This window comes from Herpailurus yagouaroundi, unplaced genomic scaffold (assembly GCF_014898765.1).
Source record: "Herpailurus yagouaroundi ecotype Mexico unplaced genomic scaffold, PumYag 139, whole genome shotgun sequence".
NCBI classification, from domain to species: Eukaryota; Metazoa; Chordata; class Mammalia; order Carnivora; family Felidae; genus Herpailurus; species Herpailurus yagouaroundi.
The window spans coordinates 21,912,227-21,929,187 of record NW_024412394.1 but is presented as its reverse complement, the minus strand read 5'-3'; the positions used below and the strand labels follow the sequence as shown (position 1 = coordinate 21,929,187).

At 35.7% G+C, this 16,961-nt stretch overlaps 1 protein-coding gene across 3 annotated transcripts in view; it reads left to right on the top strand.

Moving 5' to 3' along the window:
* Positions 1–16,961, top strand: part of COL21A1 (collagen type XXI alpha 1 chain) — a 174,043-nt gene that overhangs the window by 51,635 nt on the left and 105,447 nt on the right. For all 3 annotated transcript variants that reach the window (XM_040473805.1, XM_040473804.1, XM_040473803.1), the window contains one exon: positions 339–890. In XM_040473805.1, coding sequence (XP_040329739.1) covers positions 339–890 — 552 coding nt within the window. The remainder of the gene's footprint in view (positions 1–338; positions 891–16,961) is intronic.

Below are 16,961 nucleotides of genomic sequence, written 5' to 3'. Positions count from 1 at the left end.
AGTCATTAATCCTTAAATTAAGATAAAAGAATTAAAAATGTCAACAAAAATAATAGCCCTCAGAAAGAATTTTCATGAGCTAGGCGGTATATCTTATTTAATCCCACACAGCTCCAGTGAACTGGTTACTTTAAAAAAATTTTAAGCTTTATTGAGGTATAATGGACATAGGAAATAGTAAGATATTTGAAGTGTACCTCATGGTGATTTGATATACATGTATGTTGTGAAAGAATCTCCCTCCCCCAGTTGGTTACTTAAAAATCATGCAGTAAAAACTGCCTATGCTTTTCTTTTCATACAGCAAATGTGCTCTGATGGTTTTCTTTTTCACTTAGGTTGTCGTACGGCTCCAACAGATTTAGTTTTCATCTTAGATGGCTCTTACAGTGTTGGTCCAGAAAACTTTGAAATAGTGAAAAAATGGCTTGTCAATATCACAAAAAATTTTGACATAGGACCAAAGTTTATTCAGGTTGGAGTGGTCCAGTATAGTGACTATCCTGTATTGGAAATTCCCCTCGGAAGCCACAATTCAGGAGAGAACTTGATGGCCGCAATGGACTCCATACACTACCTGGGTGGAAACACAAGGACCGGAAAGGCCATCCAGTTTGCTCTTGATTACCTTTTTGCCAAGTCCTCACGGTTTCTGACTAAGATAGCAGTGGTACTTACGGATGGTAAATCTCAAGATGAAGTTAAGGATGCAGCAGAAGCAGCAAGAGACAGTAAAATCACTTTATTTGCTATTGGTGTTGGCTCAGAAACAGAGGATGCAGAACTTAGAGCTATCGCCAATAAGCCTTCATCTACTTACGTGTTTTATGTGGAAGACTATATTGCAATATCCAAAATAAGGGAAGTGATGAAGCAGAAACTTTGTGAAGGTAAGCCTTAATAGAATCTGGAAACAATTAATAATTGCATTTTCTAACATTTTAGTATAACCTGTGCTTATTATACCAGTGTAGTTATATTTAATGTCAAATTATCTATGATGTTAGAACTGAAATGAACTCTTAGTTTTGTGTTTCATTTATTTTGGATAAAATTACTTGAAAAAAATCTGCAGCTGGAAAATGTCATACTTTGTTATATTTGTTGCTTTTTCTTTTTGATCACAATATGTGTGTTGTAGAGATGGTAGAAATAAAGACACACAAACAATATGAAGAGGGGTGCCTGGGTAGCTCAGTTGTTAAACATCCATCTCAGGCTCAGGTCATGATCTCACGATTTGTGGGTGCAAGCCCCACATGAGGCTCTGCACTGACAGTGTGGAGCCTGCCTGGGATTCTCGCTCTCTCCTTCTCTCTCTGCCCCTCCCCCAGTTCACGCTCGCTCTCTCTCTCTCTCTCTCAAAATAAGCTAAAAAAAATATGAATCCATGTGGGGTGCCTGGGTGGCTCAGTTTGTTAAGTGTCTGACTCTTGATTTTAGCTCAGGTCATGATCTCATGGTTCATGAGATGGAATCTGCATCTGGCTCTGTGCTGACACTGCAGAGCCTGCTTGGGATTCTCTCCCTTTCTCTCTCTGCTTGTCCCCAGCTCTCTCTCTCAAAGTAAATAAATGAACCTAAAAAAAAAAAAAAAGATCACGAATATGTATAAATCACACATGATCATTATTACTCCTGTTAATGAGTTTTTGTCTTTTTCATTCCAGTCTTTCTCTTTTATTTCAGCGTGTCTGAGAATTTATTCATGTGCCTAAATGAGAATAATATTGTATATATTATTTCATATTCTATTACTGTGTGTATAATTTTCATCCTCTATTAATGTGAAAGCAGACAATCTCAGTCTCCTAAGATAATTTATTGAATAATTTTTCTATTTTTGCATGTTTAGTTTTTTTTTTAAGTTTTTATTTAAATTCTAGTTAGCTAACATACAGTGTAATATTAGTTCCAGGTGTAAAATTTAGTGATTCACCACTTACGTACAATACCTAGTGCTTATCACAACAAGTGCCCTCCTTAGGGCACCCACCCATTTAGCTCATCTCCCCACCCACCTCCCTCCAGTAACCATCAGTTTATTCTCTACAGTTAAGAGTCTGTTTCTTGGTTTGCCTCTCTGTTCCTCCTGTATTCATCTGTTTTGTTAAATTCCACATATGAGTGGAATCGTATGGTATTTGTCTTTCTCTGACTTATTTCACTTAGCATATACACTCTAGCTCCATCTGTGTTGTTGCAAATGGCAAGATTTCATTCTTTTCTGATGGCTGAGTAATGTTCCATTGTATGTATGTATGTGTATATGTCTGTGTGTATGGATAAAGAAGATACATCTTCTTTATCCACTCATCAGTTGATGGTGTTTAGTTCATTTCTAAGTTTTTCTACTATAAATAACAGTGAATATTCTTGTACAGAATTATGAATGAGAATCTCTCATTTCTTCCAAAAACAAAGGTCAAATTACTAATATTATTAAAGCTCTGGAAAAATGTTAAAAATTGTACTTGAGGGGCGCCTGGGTGGCGCAGTCGGTTAAGCGTCCGACTTCAGCCAGGTCACGATCTCGCGGTCCGTGAGTTCAAGCCCCGCGTCGGGCTCTGGGCTGATGGCTCACAGCCTGGAGCCTGTTTCCGATACTGTGTCTCCCTCTCTCTCTGCCCCTCCCCCGTGCATGCTCTGTCTCTCTCTGTCCCAAAAATAAATAAACGTTGAAAAAAAAAATTGCACTTGAGAGAGACTTAAATTTCTATGGTTAGTGAGAGAACATTTGAAAATATAGTACTTATCAGTCAGTTATTTTTATATCATTCCATGAAATCTAACTTTGTGTTTATGATAACTCCGTGGAAATGGAAAAGTTTGTATTTTTAGTAAACGTTAATGCTATTAGGATATACACATGCTTCTGTTCATATTACTTAGGGGGAAAGTAATTTGTATCTTTTATTTTTAATATTATAGTCATTTAATATACAATATACCTAAAAATAATATTTGTGTAATATGGAAAGGCTTTTTTGCCCCCAGTTTACCTACAAAATCTTCAAAAACAGGTTGGTTAACATTTAATAGAAATATTTCTAGGGGCGCCTGGGTGGCTTGGTTGGTTAAGCGTCCCGACTTCAGCTCAGGTCATGATCTCATGGTCCGTGAGTTCGAGCCCCGCGTCGGGCTCTGTGCTGACAGCTCAGAGCCTGGAGCCTGTTTCAGATTCTGTGTCTCCCTCTCTCTGACCCTCCGCCGTTCATGCTCTGTCTCTCTGTCTCAAAAATAAATAAATGTTAAAACAAAATTTTAGAAATATTTCTAAATGATTGTGGCTTAGAAGAAGTTTCATTTCTCTTTTTTCTTCAAATTTGTTTTGGGTATATAGTACAGAAAAAACATTTAATCATTTTTTTAATATTATTTCAGAAGGTTTAGAAATTAAGCATTTTATTTAATCAAACTTTTAAAAAGGTACTGTATCAAGTAGAAAAGGTCATCAGTTTTTTTTTTTTTAATGTCTCTAACAGTTAGACTGTGTTGACTTTTGTCATCTTGAACAGAACAGAGGGGTGTAGATTTGTTTCCCAGTTGTATTGAGAAATAATTTGACATACATAGATGTTTAAATGCTTTGTCAGGGGTGCCTGGGTGGCGCAGTCGGTTAAGCGTCCGACTTCAGCCAGGTCACGATCTCGCGGTCCGTGAGTTCGAGCCCTGCATCAGGCTCTGGGCTGATGGCTCAGAGCCTGGAGCCTGTTTCCGATTCTGTGTCTCCCTCTCTCTCCGTCCCTCCCCCGTTCATGCTCTGTCTCTCTCTGTCCCAAAAATAAATAAACGTTGAAAAAAAAAATAAAATAAATGCTTTGTCATATTGGAATTAGAATTCTGTGGTTTTGAAGCTAGGTATATATTATTATTAAAATAGACTTTTCATGGTGATATTTTACTATTTTGTATCCTAAAATAAAATTTGATTAAATATGTATTTGTACTACTTCAGAGATTTTTTGTAGATAGGTATTTTGGTAAATGTATTCTATTTAAAAAATTCTAATTACACATGAAAGAGTAGCTGTGCTTAAAAGGGGTAAAAAAATTCTTTTTACAGACTGGAAATGTTCAGTCTGTAAAAAAAAATTAAATAGGAAATCTTGCCAAAAATCTCTTCATGCACACTCAAAGAAGGAATGTAAGTAATGTCTGTGTCTATTCAGTTCACAAACATGCTGTACAATAGCCATCTTTGAAAATGTGGTTTTTGAAATTGTACTTAGAGCAGTATATGAGCTTCTTTGAACTTGACTTTTTAATAACTGTATTAAAGTATGATTAATGCATTGCTGTAATCATGTAATTTGTATTTGAATCATTTCACAGTTTCCTTTTTTTTGACAAATGGTTAAATTTTACCTTGAGGTGCTTATCATATAGGATTACCATTTCCTAATATTGTTCACCTTTATACTCTTGCTGTGATTTGATCCACATTGAGCAAAATATTATTCACCTCTTTGTTCTCACATGGATTATTTCTTCTTCATAGACTACCACTTCCCTGAAGGTGCATTCTGCAATACATTCCTTATTTCAGGATGATCTTTTTATAATGGGCAATGATTTCTTTCTTTATCTGAGAGTCCAGTTTTTTTCTTTTTTTCTATTCTTTTTTTATTGTTGTAAAAAACCAATAAGATCTAATCTCTTAAACATTGTAAGTGTATACTACAGTATTGTTAACTACAAGCACAGTGTCCTACTGTAGATGTCTAGAACTTTTTCATATTTCGTGACTGAAACTTTGTGCCCATTGAACAGCCACTCCCCATTTCCTCCTTCCTCCCACTCTGGCAGCCCACCATTATACTTTCTGTTGTAAGGAGTTTGACTCCTTTAGATATTTCATAAAGGTGGAATTATTCCATGTTTGTTCTTCTGTGTCTGGCTTTTGGGATTTTGATAGAGATGCATCACTTTGGGTGATAGGGAAGTTTTTACAATATTAAGTTTTCCAATCTGTGAACGTGAGATGTTTCTATTGTTGGTGATTTCTTCAATTTCTTGTAGCAGTGTTTTGTCATTTTCAGCATTCAAGTCTTTTCACCTCCTTAGTTAAGTTTATTCATTAGTATTTGATTACTTTTGCTTCTCTGCTAGTACTTTCAACATTAAGTTGAATAGAAGTGGCAAGAGTGGGCATCCTTGTCTTGTTCCTGATCTTTTTTTTTTCCATTTGAAATTTATTTTATTTTTTTTCAATATATGAAATTTATTGTCCATTTGGTTTCCATACAACACCCAGTGCTCATCCCAAAAGGTGCCCTCCTCAATACCCATCACCCACCCTCCCTTCCCTCCCACCCCCATCAACCCTCAGTTTGTTCTCAGTTTTTAAGAGTCTCTTATGCTTTAGCTCTCTCCCACTCTAACCTCTTTTGTCTTGTTCCTGATCTTAAGGGAAGAACTTTTAGTTTTTCACCATTGATTATGATGTTAACGGTGGGCTTTTCATACATGACCTTTATTATGTTGAGGTAAATTCCTTCTTTTTTTATTTTGTATTTTATTTTTGAGAGAGAGAGAGACAGCATGAGCACAGGAGGGACAGAGAGAGAGGGAGAGAGAATCCCAAGCAGACTCTGCTCTGTCAGCACAGAACCTGATGCAGGGCTCCATCTCACCAAACTGTGAGATCATGACCTGACCAGAAACTAAGAGTCAGATGCATAACTGACTGAGCCACCCAGGCACCCTGGTAAATTGCTTCTTAATTTGATGAGCGTTTTTGTCACGAAAGAAGGGTGAAGTTTGTCAGATGTTTTTTCTGCATATATTGAGATGATCACGTAACTTTTATGCTTTATTAATGCGGTGTATCACATTAATTTCTTAGGTTAAATCATTTTTGCATCTCAAGGATGCTGTTGAATTCATTTTGTTAGTATTTTGTGTAGGATTTTTGCATCTGTATTCATGAGGAATATGGACCTTTAGTTTTCTTGTAGTGTCTTTATCTGGCTTTTGTATCAGGGCAATGCTGGCCTCATTAAAAAAAAAAAAGTTTAGAAGTATTTCCTCCTCTTCAGTTTTTTTAAGAGTTTGAGACGGATCGGGGCGCCTGGGTGGCGCAGTCGGTTAAGCGTCCGGCTTCAGCCAGGTCACGATCTCGCGGTCTGTGAGTTCGAGCCCCGCGTCGGGCTCTGGGCTGATGGCTCGGAGCTTGGAGCCTGTTTCCGATTCTGTGTCTCCCTCTCTCTCTGCCCCTCCCCCGTTCATGCTCTGTCTCTCTCTGTCCCAAAAATAAATAAAAACGTTGAAAAAAAGGAAAAAATTAAAAAAAAAAAAAAGAGTTTGAGACGGATTGGCATTAATTCCTTAAGTGTTTGTTTGAATTCACCAGTGAAGACACCTGGTCCTGGGCTTTTCTTTGTTGGGAGATTTTTGATTACTGATTCAATATCCTGACTAGTTACAAGTCTTTTTCTGCTCTAATCTTAATTATCTTAAAGATTATTAAAATAGATTATTTCCTTCCTCCTCTTAATTTTGGGCTTAGTTCTTCTAGTTTTTTGATGAATAAAGTTAGGTTGTTTATTTGAGATCTTTATCCCTTTCTAATGTATATTTTTATCACTATAAATTTCCTTCTTAGTACTGATTTTGCCACATCTCAAAAGTTTTGGTATGTTGTATTTTAGTTATTGTTTGTCTCAAGATATTTTCTAATTTCTTTTTTGATTGGTTTTTTGACTCAGCATGTTGTTTAATTTCCACGTATATGTGAATTTTCCATTTTTCCTCCTATCATTAATTTCTAGTTTTTATTCTGTTGTGATTGGAGGATGTACTTGGTATGATTTCGGTCTTCTTAAATTTGTTAAGACATTTTTTGACCTAACATGTGATCTGTTTTGGAGAATGTTTCATTTGCACTTGAGAAGAATGTGTATTCTGCTGATATGTGGTGGAATGTTCTGTATATGTCTGTTAGCTCCTTTTGGTCTATAGTATTGTTCAAGTCCTGTGTTCCCTTTTCAATCTTCTGTCTGGATGTTGTGTTTATTATTGGAAGTGGCCTATTGAAATCCTTATGACTGTGTTTTCTGTGTCTATTATTTTTCTCTTCAGTTCTGCCAGCGTTTGCTTTAGATACTTGGGTGGCATGATACTGGGTGCCTATATATTTGTAATTGTTATGTCTTGTTGGTGAATTGACTCCTTTATCATTATATCATGTCCTTTTTTGTGTCATTTGAATTTTTGACTTAAAGTCTGTTTTGTCTAAGTATTGCCACCTTTGCTGTATTTTGGTTACTGTTTGCACAGAATATCTTTTTCCATCCCTATACTTTTAGCTTGTGTGTCTCCACAGTCCTAAAGTATATGTCTTATAGACAATATATAATTGGATCTTGTTTTTTTCCATTCAGCAACTTATTTCGGAATTTAACCCATTTACATCTGAAATAGCAAGAGGGAAAGATTTAAGATCACCATTTTGTTAATTGTTTTCAGTCATATGTTTTTTGGTACCTTCTTTTCTTTCTTTCTGTCTTTGTCTTTCGTTGACTTTTTTTTTTTGGTAGTGACATATTTTGATGTTTTTCTTATTTTTTTAATGTATCTTGTATAGGTATTTCCTTTGTGGTTACCATGGGGCTTATGTAAAATATGTAGTTATAGCAATCTATTTTAAGCTGATAACTTATTAACTTAATTTCATTCACATATACTCCACATTTTTGCTTCTCCCTGCCCCCCTCACACTTTGTCATTGGTATTATAAATTACAACATCTTATATTGATGTGTGTGTGTGTGTGTGTGTGTGTGTGTATGTATACTGTATTAGCATATTTTTACAGTTACGGTTATTGTTTATACTTTTCTTAAACTTCTATTTCAGAGTTAAAAGAGGCTTACATGCCACTGTTACAGTATTATGGTATTCTGAATTTGTCTATATATTTACTTTAACCAGTGAGTTTTATATTTTGCAATGCTTTTGTGTTGTTTAATGTTTTTAAATTTCAACTTAAAGGACTTTCTTAATATTTCTTATAATGTCGATCTGGTGGTGATGAACTCCGTCAGGCTTTTTTTAATCTGGGAAGTTGTTTATTTCTCTTGTGTTTTTGAAGAACATTTTTGCCAGATATAGTATTTGCATTTGGCAGTATTTTTCTTTAAGCAAACACTTTGAGTATATCATCCCATTCCTTTGTGGCCGGAAAGTTTTCTACTGACAAATCTGCCAATAGTCATGGGGTGGGGGGCTACCCTTGTATATAACAAGTTGCTTCTCATGCTGCTTTCTAAATTCTCTCTCTCTCTCTCTCTCTCTCTCTCTTTTGACAATTTGATTATAATATGTCTTGATGTGGATTTCTTTGAGTTCTTAAATTTGGATGTACATTTCATTTCCTATATTTGAGAAGTTTTTGGTTATTACTTTAACTAAATCCTATCTCTTTCTCTCCTGAAACTCCCATAACATGTATTTGGTATATTTAATGGTGTCCCAGAAGTCATTTAGGCTTTCTTCAATCTTTCTCAATCTTTTAAATTTTTGTTCCTCTGCCCCAATAGTTTCAAATGACCCATCCTTAAGTTTTCTGATTCTTTTTGTCTGCTTGGTCAAGTCTGATTTGGAGCCTCTCCAGTTCTTTTTTTTTTTTTTTTTTTCCCTGTTCAATTACTGCATTCTTCAGCTTTAAGATTTCTTTTTGGTTCTCCTTTATATTTTATATCTCTGTTGGTATTCTCATTTTGTTTATGCCATCATTTTTGTTGAGCTCATAGGGCACCTTTATGATGATTGTTTTGAATTCTTTGTCAGATAATACACCTCCGTTTCTTTAGGGTTGCTTCTGGAGAGTTATTCTATTCCTTTGATAGGATCATGTTTCCCTGTTTCTTTGTGTATCTTACAGCTTTGTTTTGGGATCCACACATTTAAAAAAAATAGTCATCCCTGTCAATCTTTACCAGTTGTCTTTGTACAGGGGAAGTCCCTCATCAGTTAGTTTGTCTAGAGGTTTGAGGGAATCTCTGAAGCCTTTTTATGGAGGGATGCCATTTCTTTGGGATTGAGTGAGCAATTTCTTAATTAGAGAGGCTTGTTATTTTTTCCCCAGGAGCTCATAATCTCTCACTCCCTTTACTATTTGTTTGTACCTCTTTAAGTTTTCTAGTTCTGTAACCATAAGCTTCCCCACCTTGTTCCCAGTGGGCATTAGGCATCCAAAGTGTTTTGGTTCCCTGTCATCATGCTTAGGCAAGAGCAGTATCATTTCCTCAGGTAGCCCTTGGAAAAGCTAGAGTGCTGGATACATGCTCCACTATTTTCTCTTTCTCCGGAGGGAGAAGATTCCAGTTGTATGTTTCTCTTGATCATGCTGAGCCATGCTAGCCACAAAAAGCTCCCTCCTCCAACCTGCAACTGACTCTTCTTTGTTTTCAGCAGTTTCCAGGCATCTAATTGATTCTGGTTCCGTCAGTGCTCTAAATGAGGTGAGACTAAAACCTGTCTCTTGGGAAGCCCCCTGGAAGCATGCTTCACTCTTCTTTTTTCCACCCAAGGACAATATAAGCTGGGGCTTTCTCTCCTGGCACTTACTTGTACAGGCTTGGGGGAGGGAATGTTGTGGGTACAGTTAATTACTCATATTACTTGTTTCAATGAGACTGTTCTTAGCTTTGTGTTCACTTGGGATATTTCAACTTCGCAACCCAAATACGGAGTTTTCATAAAGATATTTTTGTCTGTATATTATTGTTAAATCAGTGTGTCATTGGGGGAATGTGGGCTGGGATTTCCTATTCCTCCATCTTGCTGACATCACTCTTCTGTTTCTTTGAGTAAATCAGGTTCCTTATGTGTCTTTAAGAGCATCCAGCAGCCTGTGGCTTGAATTACTTGGTTTTAGGACCCATGTTTTAATTTAGGTATGTTGAGCTTGACTGTGTACAGGTTCAGGTAAAGAATAGCCTCTGAAAAACTACTTGTGTATTCTTACTGTTCTGTTTCCTGCCATCTTGTCTTTTGGATGATGCAGGAAATTTATTTTTTAAGAGAGTATATTATGTTGACTTGCTCAAATGGGGCCAAAGGCCAGATGTCAGAAGATAATTAACTATGCATCTTCAGCCTTATCTTCTTTGAGTGAGTCAGTGAGAAAGAGAGACAGATAGACAGAAAGAGAGGGCGAGTGCCTGCTTGAGTGGAACTTTGGTATCTTACATGCGATAAAACTTAGAGGCTCTTTTCCTGCCAGTGCTTTCTACCATAATAAAGTTTAACTTGGAATGATGTTTAGGACTTCTGAATTTCTTTTCCTCCCATCAAAAGCTGCTCATACTTTGTATAACTGCTCTTTGCTTAGAGATTGTTGGATCTAATTCAAGCCTTACAGCGCTTTGTAATAGTGGCCTAGTGCATTGCCTTATCCTACTTCTATAATTCTACCTGTATTTCATTAGAAGTCACAAAGGGTAAGGATACATATATCAACAATCATGGCCAGGACAACTGAGATATTTTTGGAGGTGGCCAGTATTTTAGCTTTCACGATTTTATAACATGTATGTGATTAACTTCTCTGCTCTCTTATAAAACTGACTGACTTACATTCTTCCTCTTTACTATTGGTATACATATAGTATGAATTTCTGACCACTGAAGTTGGGCAGGAAGAAATGGGGGATGGGAGGTGGGATGAAGTTTCATGGATAGGAAAGGATTGAGTATAATATTCCATAAAATCTCAACAAACATCAGGGGAATCACTTTGTATTCTATCTGTAGATTGAAAGGATTTGAATCTAATCTGAGTTGAAGGGAACTTACATTGTGAGGGACTTAGGGTATATCCCAAAATAAGAATTTTCCATTTAATTAGAGAGGCAAGAGCTATGTTTGCTACAAATAAAGAAACACAGTAAGCTTCTAGTTTACGTGAGAAGTGATATTTGATTATTCATTGGAAAAGTAGAATGATTATGGCATGATTTAGAAAATAGACAAATTATGGCATACAGATCTTGCTGTTAGTGTTTATGATTAGATCTAGATGCAGTTGTATGAGTTAATTATGACTAGGAAAGGAATGAAAGGCAAAATATTCAGAATAATTTTCATTAGGAGTGTTTAAAGCTTGTACAGATAGCCCATTCTCCCCCTCTTTTCTCTCTTTGAAATATCATGTATAATCTCTGTCCCCTAATTATGTATTTCGTTTTCATAACACCTCCATCCTTTTAAAGTAGCAGCAGACATGCGGGTAGAGATAAAAAATTGGTACAACAACTTGGGAAAAGCTTGTGGCATCGTCTGCTAGAGTAAAGCATATAGATCCCCTATGAAACAACAGTTCTACTCCCAGATATATGACGACGAGAAATAAGTTCATATATTTACCAAAAAGCATCTGCAAGAATGTCCATAACAGCTTTATTAAAAATAGTCAAAAACTGTAAACAACTCAAATGATTGCCCACATAAAAGTGGATCGATACATCATAATACACTATAATTCATACAGTGGCATACTACACAGCAACAAAAAAAGAACAGTTCACCGTTAGGTGTAACAACATGGATAATCCCACAGATGTTTGTTGAGCAAGCAAAGCCAAGTAAAAGAGTATACTCTATGGTTTATTTATATTAAGTTCAAGAATGGACAAAACTAATCAATGATAGAAATCCTAACAGTGGTGGCCTCCGGTCGTGGTGGTTATTGTCTGTGAAGGAACATGAGGTAACTTTCTATGGTGTTAGATGTGTTCTTTGTCTTGTCTGGGTACTAGTTATATAAGCATGTAAATATGTGCAGGTTGATGTGCAGTTGAAATTAGGGCATTTTATTGAATGTAGATTGTACCTTAATAAAAACATTTTTAAAAACTCCATACAGTGTCTGTTAAGGTAAAGCACTGTCTGCTGATTTTTTTTCTATAGACCTGAGGCTGTATGATTATATGGTGCTCCAGCCCAGTCTCTGGAGTCAAACTCAGGTCTAGGTCTGATTCCTAACTTTGTCAACATCACTTTCTTGAAGTGTGATCTTGAGTTAAGTAACGACTCTAACTTTGGTGATAAAGGTCATGTTTTATGAACATTAATATCCATGTATAGGAGGAACATTAGGGACATATTAAGATGGTTAAGGAAAAAAAAGCAATGGTGTGTATGTTAAAATGATACATAACTGCAATATCTTACAAAAGCTCTGCCAAATTAAAAATGAAACAAGGAGTAAAGAATGAGGTAAAGGAATTATACACATACTGTTGTCTGGGTGTGTAAAGGCAAAACACATTACCCTTTCTCCATCTATAGTATTCAAGTAGGAATAACCAAGAAAATTCATTACATTACATAATCAGTGCTTTTACAATGAAAAATGGCAAAACCAGATGAGTTATTTGTATAATTTTGTAAGACTTTAAAATTGTACTTTCTTAACTATTAAGCCAAAAATGATTTTTACTTTTTGTATTTTTCTTATTGTTAAAAATAATATATTCTATGATCAGTGAGGCTACTTAATGGTGCAAAAGATTCTGACTTGTCTGGTTGGTGCACAAGTTATACTAAAGAGTAATAAGAGTCTCTTGTTCTCATTGATTTACCGCTGAAATCTGTACTTACTGTGTCCCATTGCCTGTCAGCCATGCATCTGGCAGACATCTTCCTTAGATGAGAACTGTTGACTCTAAATTAACCTAGATTTCAAGGCAGTGGGATTACTTGATGGTGAAGGAGATGGAAATTATTCAGTCTGTAATGAGAAAAGAAATTGTGTGATGATGGGGCTACCTTCTTTCTTATTTAACGAATCTTTGGTAAGAGGCTCTGTGCTTCCATAATTTATTTTGATTTTGTGATTTTGTTATATTTATTATTATTTGCTATTATATTACTATGTTATATTAATTAATTATTAATTATTAATATAATTAATATATTATATTATTATATTTTTAATATGTGATTTAGTACCTTGGTACTAAATTGAAACAATGGTGACTGTACTTTCTTTTAATGAACCTGTGCATGATATTAAAGTACATGATATAATAGACATTCAGAAAGGCAAATGTATTAAATTGCCTCTGAATACCATTGAGGGGTGTGTATCAATTGGACATATACTCATGTTTGCCTTATCATGAAAACCAAGTTCAATCCGGGAAGTCTTAAGAAGTTGGCTTGCACAGATCTGCACCAGAGGCCCCAAAGGCAACTCTATTTTATTGGACTATCAGGTGTGGATCAGTAAAATTACTTTTGGTTTCTGACCACAGATCTTGATAGAATTCCTTTGTTCTGAATAAAATATTTGACTTCTGGAGAGGGGCAACATATAAATAATGTGGCAATGTGGAATTAGATTAAATAGGCACTTAGAAAGTAGGCCAGATATATTTTGGAATAATGTATTCATTAGTGTTCCTATGATGTTAACTTATAGGTGGAAAAGTATAGCTGGAATTTGTTCTAGTTAGACTCAAGACATAGGTTTTGTGTCCTTGTCTGTGGCAGAATTTTAAATAAAACATGTTTTTATGACCTTGGTAAGACTGTATTATATTACTAAGCCCTGAGATTTAATAGAAAAGCAAATATTTTTTTCTCTGTTCTATGGATCATTTAAAAATTTTTTGATTTGAGTATAATTTTAAGGCCAGGTGTACAACATAGTGTTGGAAAAGTTTATACATTATGTTATGCTCACCACAAGTGTATCTACCATCTGCCATTATATGACACTATTAAAACATGATCAGCTATGTCTCCCACTCCCCTTTACCTGTATTGACCATCTCCCTACCTCCCTCTACTCTGGCAATCATCGATTTGTCCTCTGTAATTACAGGTCTGATTCTGTCTTTTGTCTATTTCTTCATTTTATTTTACTTAATTTTTTTAGATTCCACATGTAAGTGAAATCATATGGCATTTGTCTTTCTTTGACCTAATTCCCTTAGCATACTACTGTTTAGGTCCATCTGTGTTGTTGCAAATGGCATGATCTCATCCTTTCTTATGGCTCTGTAATATTCGTGTGTGTGTGTGTGTGTGTGTGTGCGTGCGTGCGTGTGTGTGTCACATTTTCCTTATCCATTCATCTATCAGCAGACATTTAGGTTGCTTTGATATCTTGGCTATTGTAAACAATGCTACAACAATCATAGGGATGCATCTAATCTTTTTGAATTCATATTTTTGTTTTTTGGGGGGGTAACTACCCAGTAGCAGAATTATTGGATCATATGGCATTTTGATTTTTAATTTTTTGAGTCACCTCCGTACTGTTTGACATAGTGGCTGTACCAATTTACCTTGTCCTCTACACTGTTCCTTACCAACACTTGTTATTTCTTGTCTTTTTGATTTTAGCCATTCTGACAGGTGTAAGTTGATATCTCATTGTGCTTTTGATTTGTCTTGCCCTGATGATCAGTGATCTTTTCATGTCTTTGTATGTCTCTTTAGAAAAAAATGTCCATTCATGTCCTTTGTCCGTTTTTTAATTGGTTTGTTTTTTTGGTATTGAGTTTTATAAGTTCTGTGTAAATTTTGGATATTAACCCCTTTTATTGTATATATCATTTGCAAATATCTTCTCCCATTCTAAAGTAAAGTGGATTAAAGTTCTAAATGTAAGACTTGAAGCCACAAAATTGCCAGAAAAGAATATAGTCAGTGATATCTCTGATATCAGCTCTAGCAACATTTTTCTAGATAATTATCCCCAAAGGCAAGAGAAAGAAAAGCAAAAATAAGCCATCCAAACTGAAAAGCAGACATTGCTGGACCCTAGTGTTTAAAATAAATAGAGTAATCTTTGCTCATCCCAGAAAGCATTCCTATTCTGAATACTCTGAACATAAAAGTGTAAAATGAAATTGAAACTGTGTAGTTGGTATAGGAAATCATTTGTGAAGTTAGGTCTTCTGTTTTGTTTACCCTTGTTCCTGAATGCATTCCTTTAAAATAACTTGGTATGTCTAGATTGTTCTAATTACTTATTGTGGGTGTTATAACAGGTTCCCAACCGAGTCTCTCTTAGCATTTGACTTGCCTCGTATTTAGAATAAGTTCCACGTTTCAGTTCTTATTTCCAGTTTCCATACTTCTCTCTAGATGTGGTTTATATACTTATGCATACATTCCTTTTTTCTACACAATGGGGGAAATTATTTCCCTAGGTTTCTGCTGAAGTTTGTGCAGAACTGTTGGTTGTTCCATACATAAAATAATTGCTCCATTTATAAAACGTAGCATTTTATGTATGGAAGCTTCTTTTACCAGTTTCCTATAACTAGGTATATACAAACATAATACTGGTATCGGAGCATCTCAACTACCTTTTTTTTCAGTTCCCATGTATTAAGATATCTTACTGTTCTCCTTACAGGTGAGCAAATTGGGAAGAAAAATTACCTTCAAGAAAATATAGTTGGTTAAATACATTTTTCCTAATAAGATGTGCTAGGTAGCAATGAAAAAATGGCTGTATGGTACATTCTTGATGTCACAAGCCATGCTACACTGTTCCCCCATGAAATTGTGGGGGTTACAATACAGTGCAAAGGACTTTGTTATAGCAAAAGAATGAACACAGTAATTGCTTTATCCCCTGCACTTATGGGCCATTTTGGAGTCACAAAGCACTTTCACATACATCACATTCGATCCTCAGACAATCCCTGTGAAGGAGATCATTGTTCCCACTTCACAGATGATAATCCAGAGGTTCAGGAGAGGTTAAGAGAGAGGCTTAAGTCTAAAGCTAAGGTTCTTGTTTGAAGTCTGAGATCTTTATCTAACATCTTAGAATTTCTCATTTGTAAAGCAAATCAAAGGAGTAATTCAGATCTAAATATTCTTATGATGTAATGTTTCACACATTTTCTTTCCAGCTGACCTTCTTTCTTTTGTAGTTTTAAATCAAATGCATCTGAAATGAGGCTTCATATATTGTTCTGTATACCTCCCCCCACCGCCTGCCAAAAAAGAACCCCTGCATCATGACAGGAATTATTTAATTTGATTGATTTATGATTTAAACTCTAGAGTATAGTGTTATTAGGAACACATTCCCTGCTGTTCATGTTTTCATTGGGAGTAACTTCAACTAGACTGACTCTTCTGACCTCTCTCATCCCTTTCTAGCTCCTTACCGGTGAATGAGAAAATGAGTTTTCAGATTAGTGAGTTTGTTAAACGTCACTGGTCATGGTTGGCAGTGTGCCTTCGGTTTTCTTCTCCTTGAGTCAGTGAGCCTGGGGAGCTAGTGTATTCTGGCTTCCTCTCTAGACCATGTATGAGCTTAATGGGCAGACCCTGCTTCTGAGGTGGGAGAGGGAGTAAGTGAGCCCTGCGTTGCTGGGATGGTGTGGGGGTTAATCATGGTGTGCAGTCTCATGAAGCTCACTGGATCAACGTGTTTGCCTCATTCCTGTATCTCCCCATAAGTTAGCTCCAAGCTTACCAGAGAAAGAAGGTTGTAATTCATTGGGTCACTTCAAAACTTAAGACCCGAAGAGAAAAATGTCCCTCCTTTTCCAGGAATACTTTTTATTTTATTTCTATCAAACCTTTATTTTATTTCCAGTATTCTATGGTGTAAGTTATGACTGTATGTGTTAGGCTCATAAAATCCATCTCATTACTTTTTATTGTACTGTAAATATGATACTTTTCCCTCTTCTTAATGTTGTGTAAGAATGATTGTTTTAAAGTATGTTTAGTGGAGTTCTTGTTTTATTTTGTTAGCTGCTCTATAAAATGTAAGCAGTCATGCTCAATATGTATGTTATATGAGGACTTTGGAAGAATCTGAAAATACTGCAACATATCTACAGAACAGCTTAATTGCATTCAACCATGTAAAATTTTCCACGCAATTTTAGGTGCTGGTTTCTCAGCAAAAAGCATGCCATATTTTTATAACATATAGACGATTGTATAATAGAAATCTTAATGATTTTTCT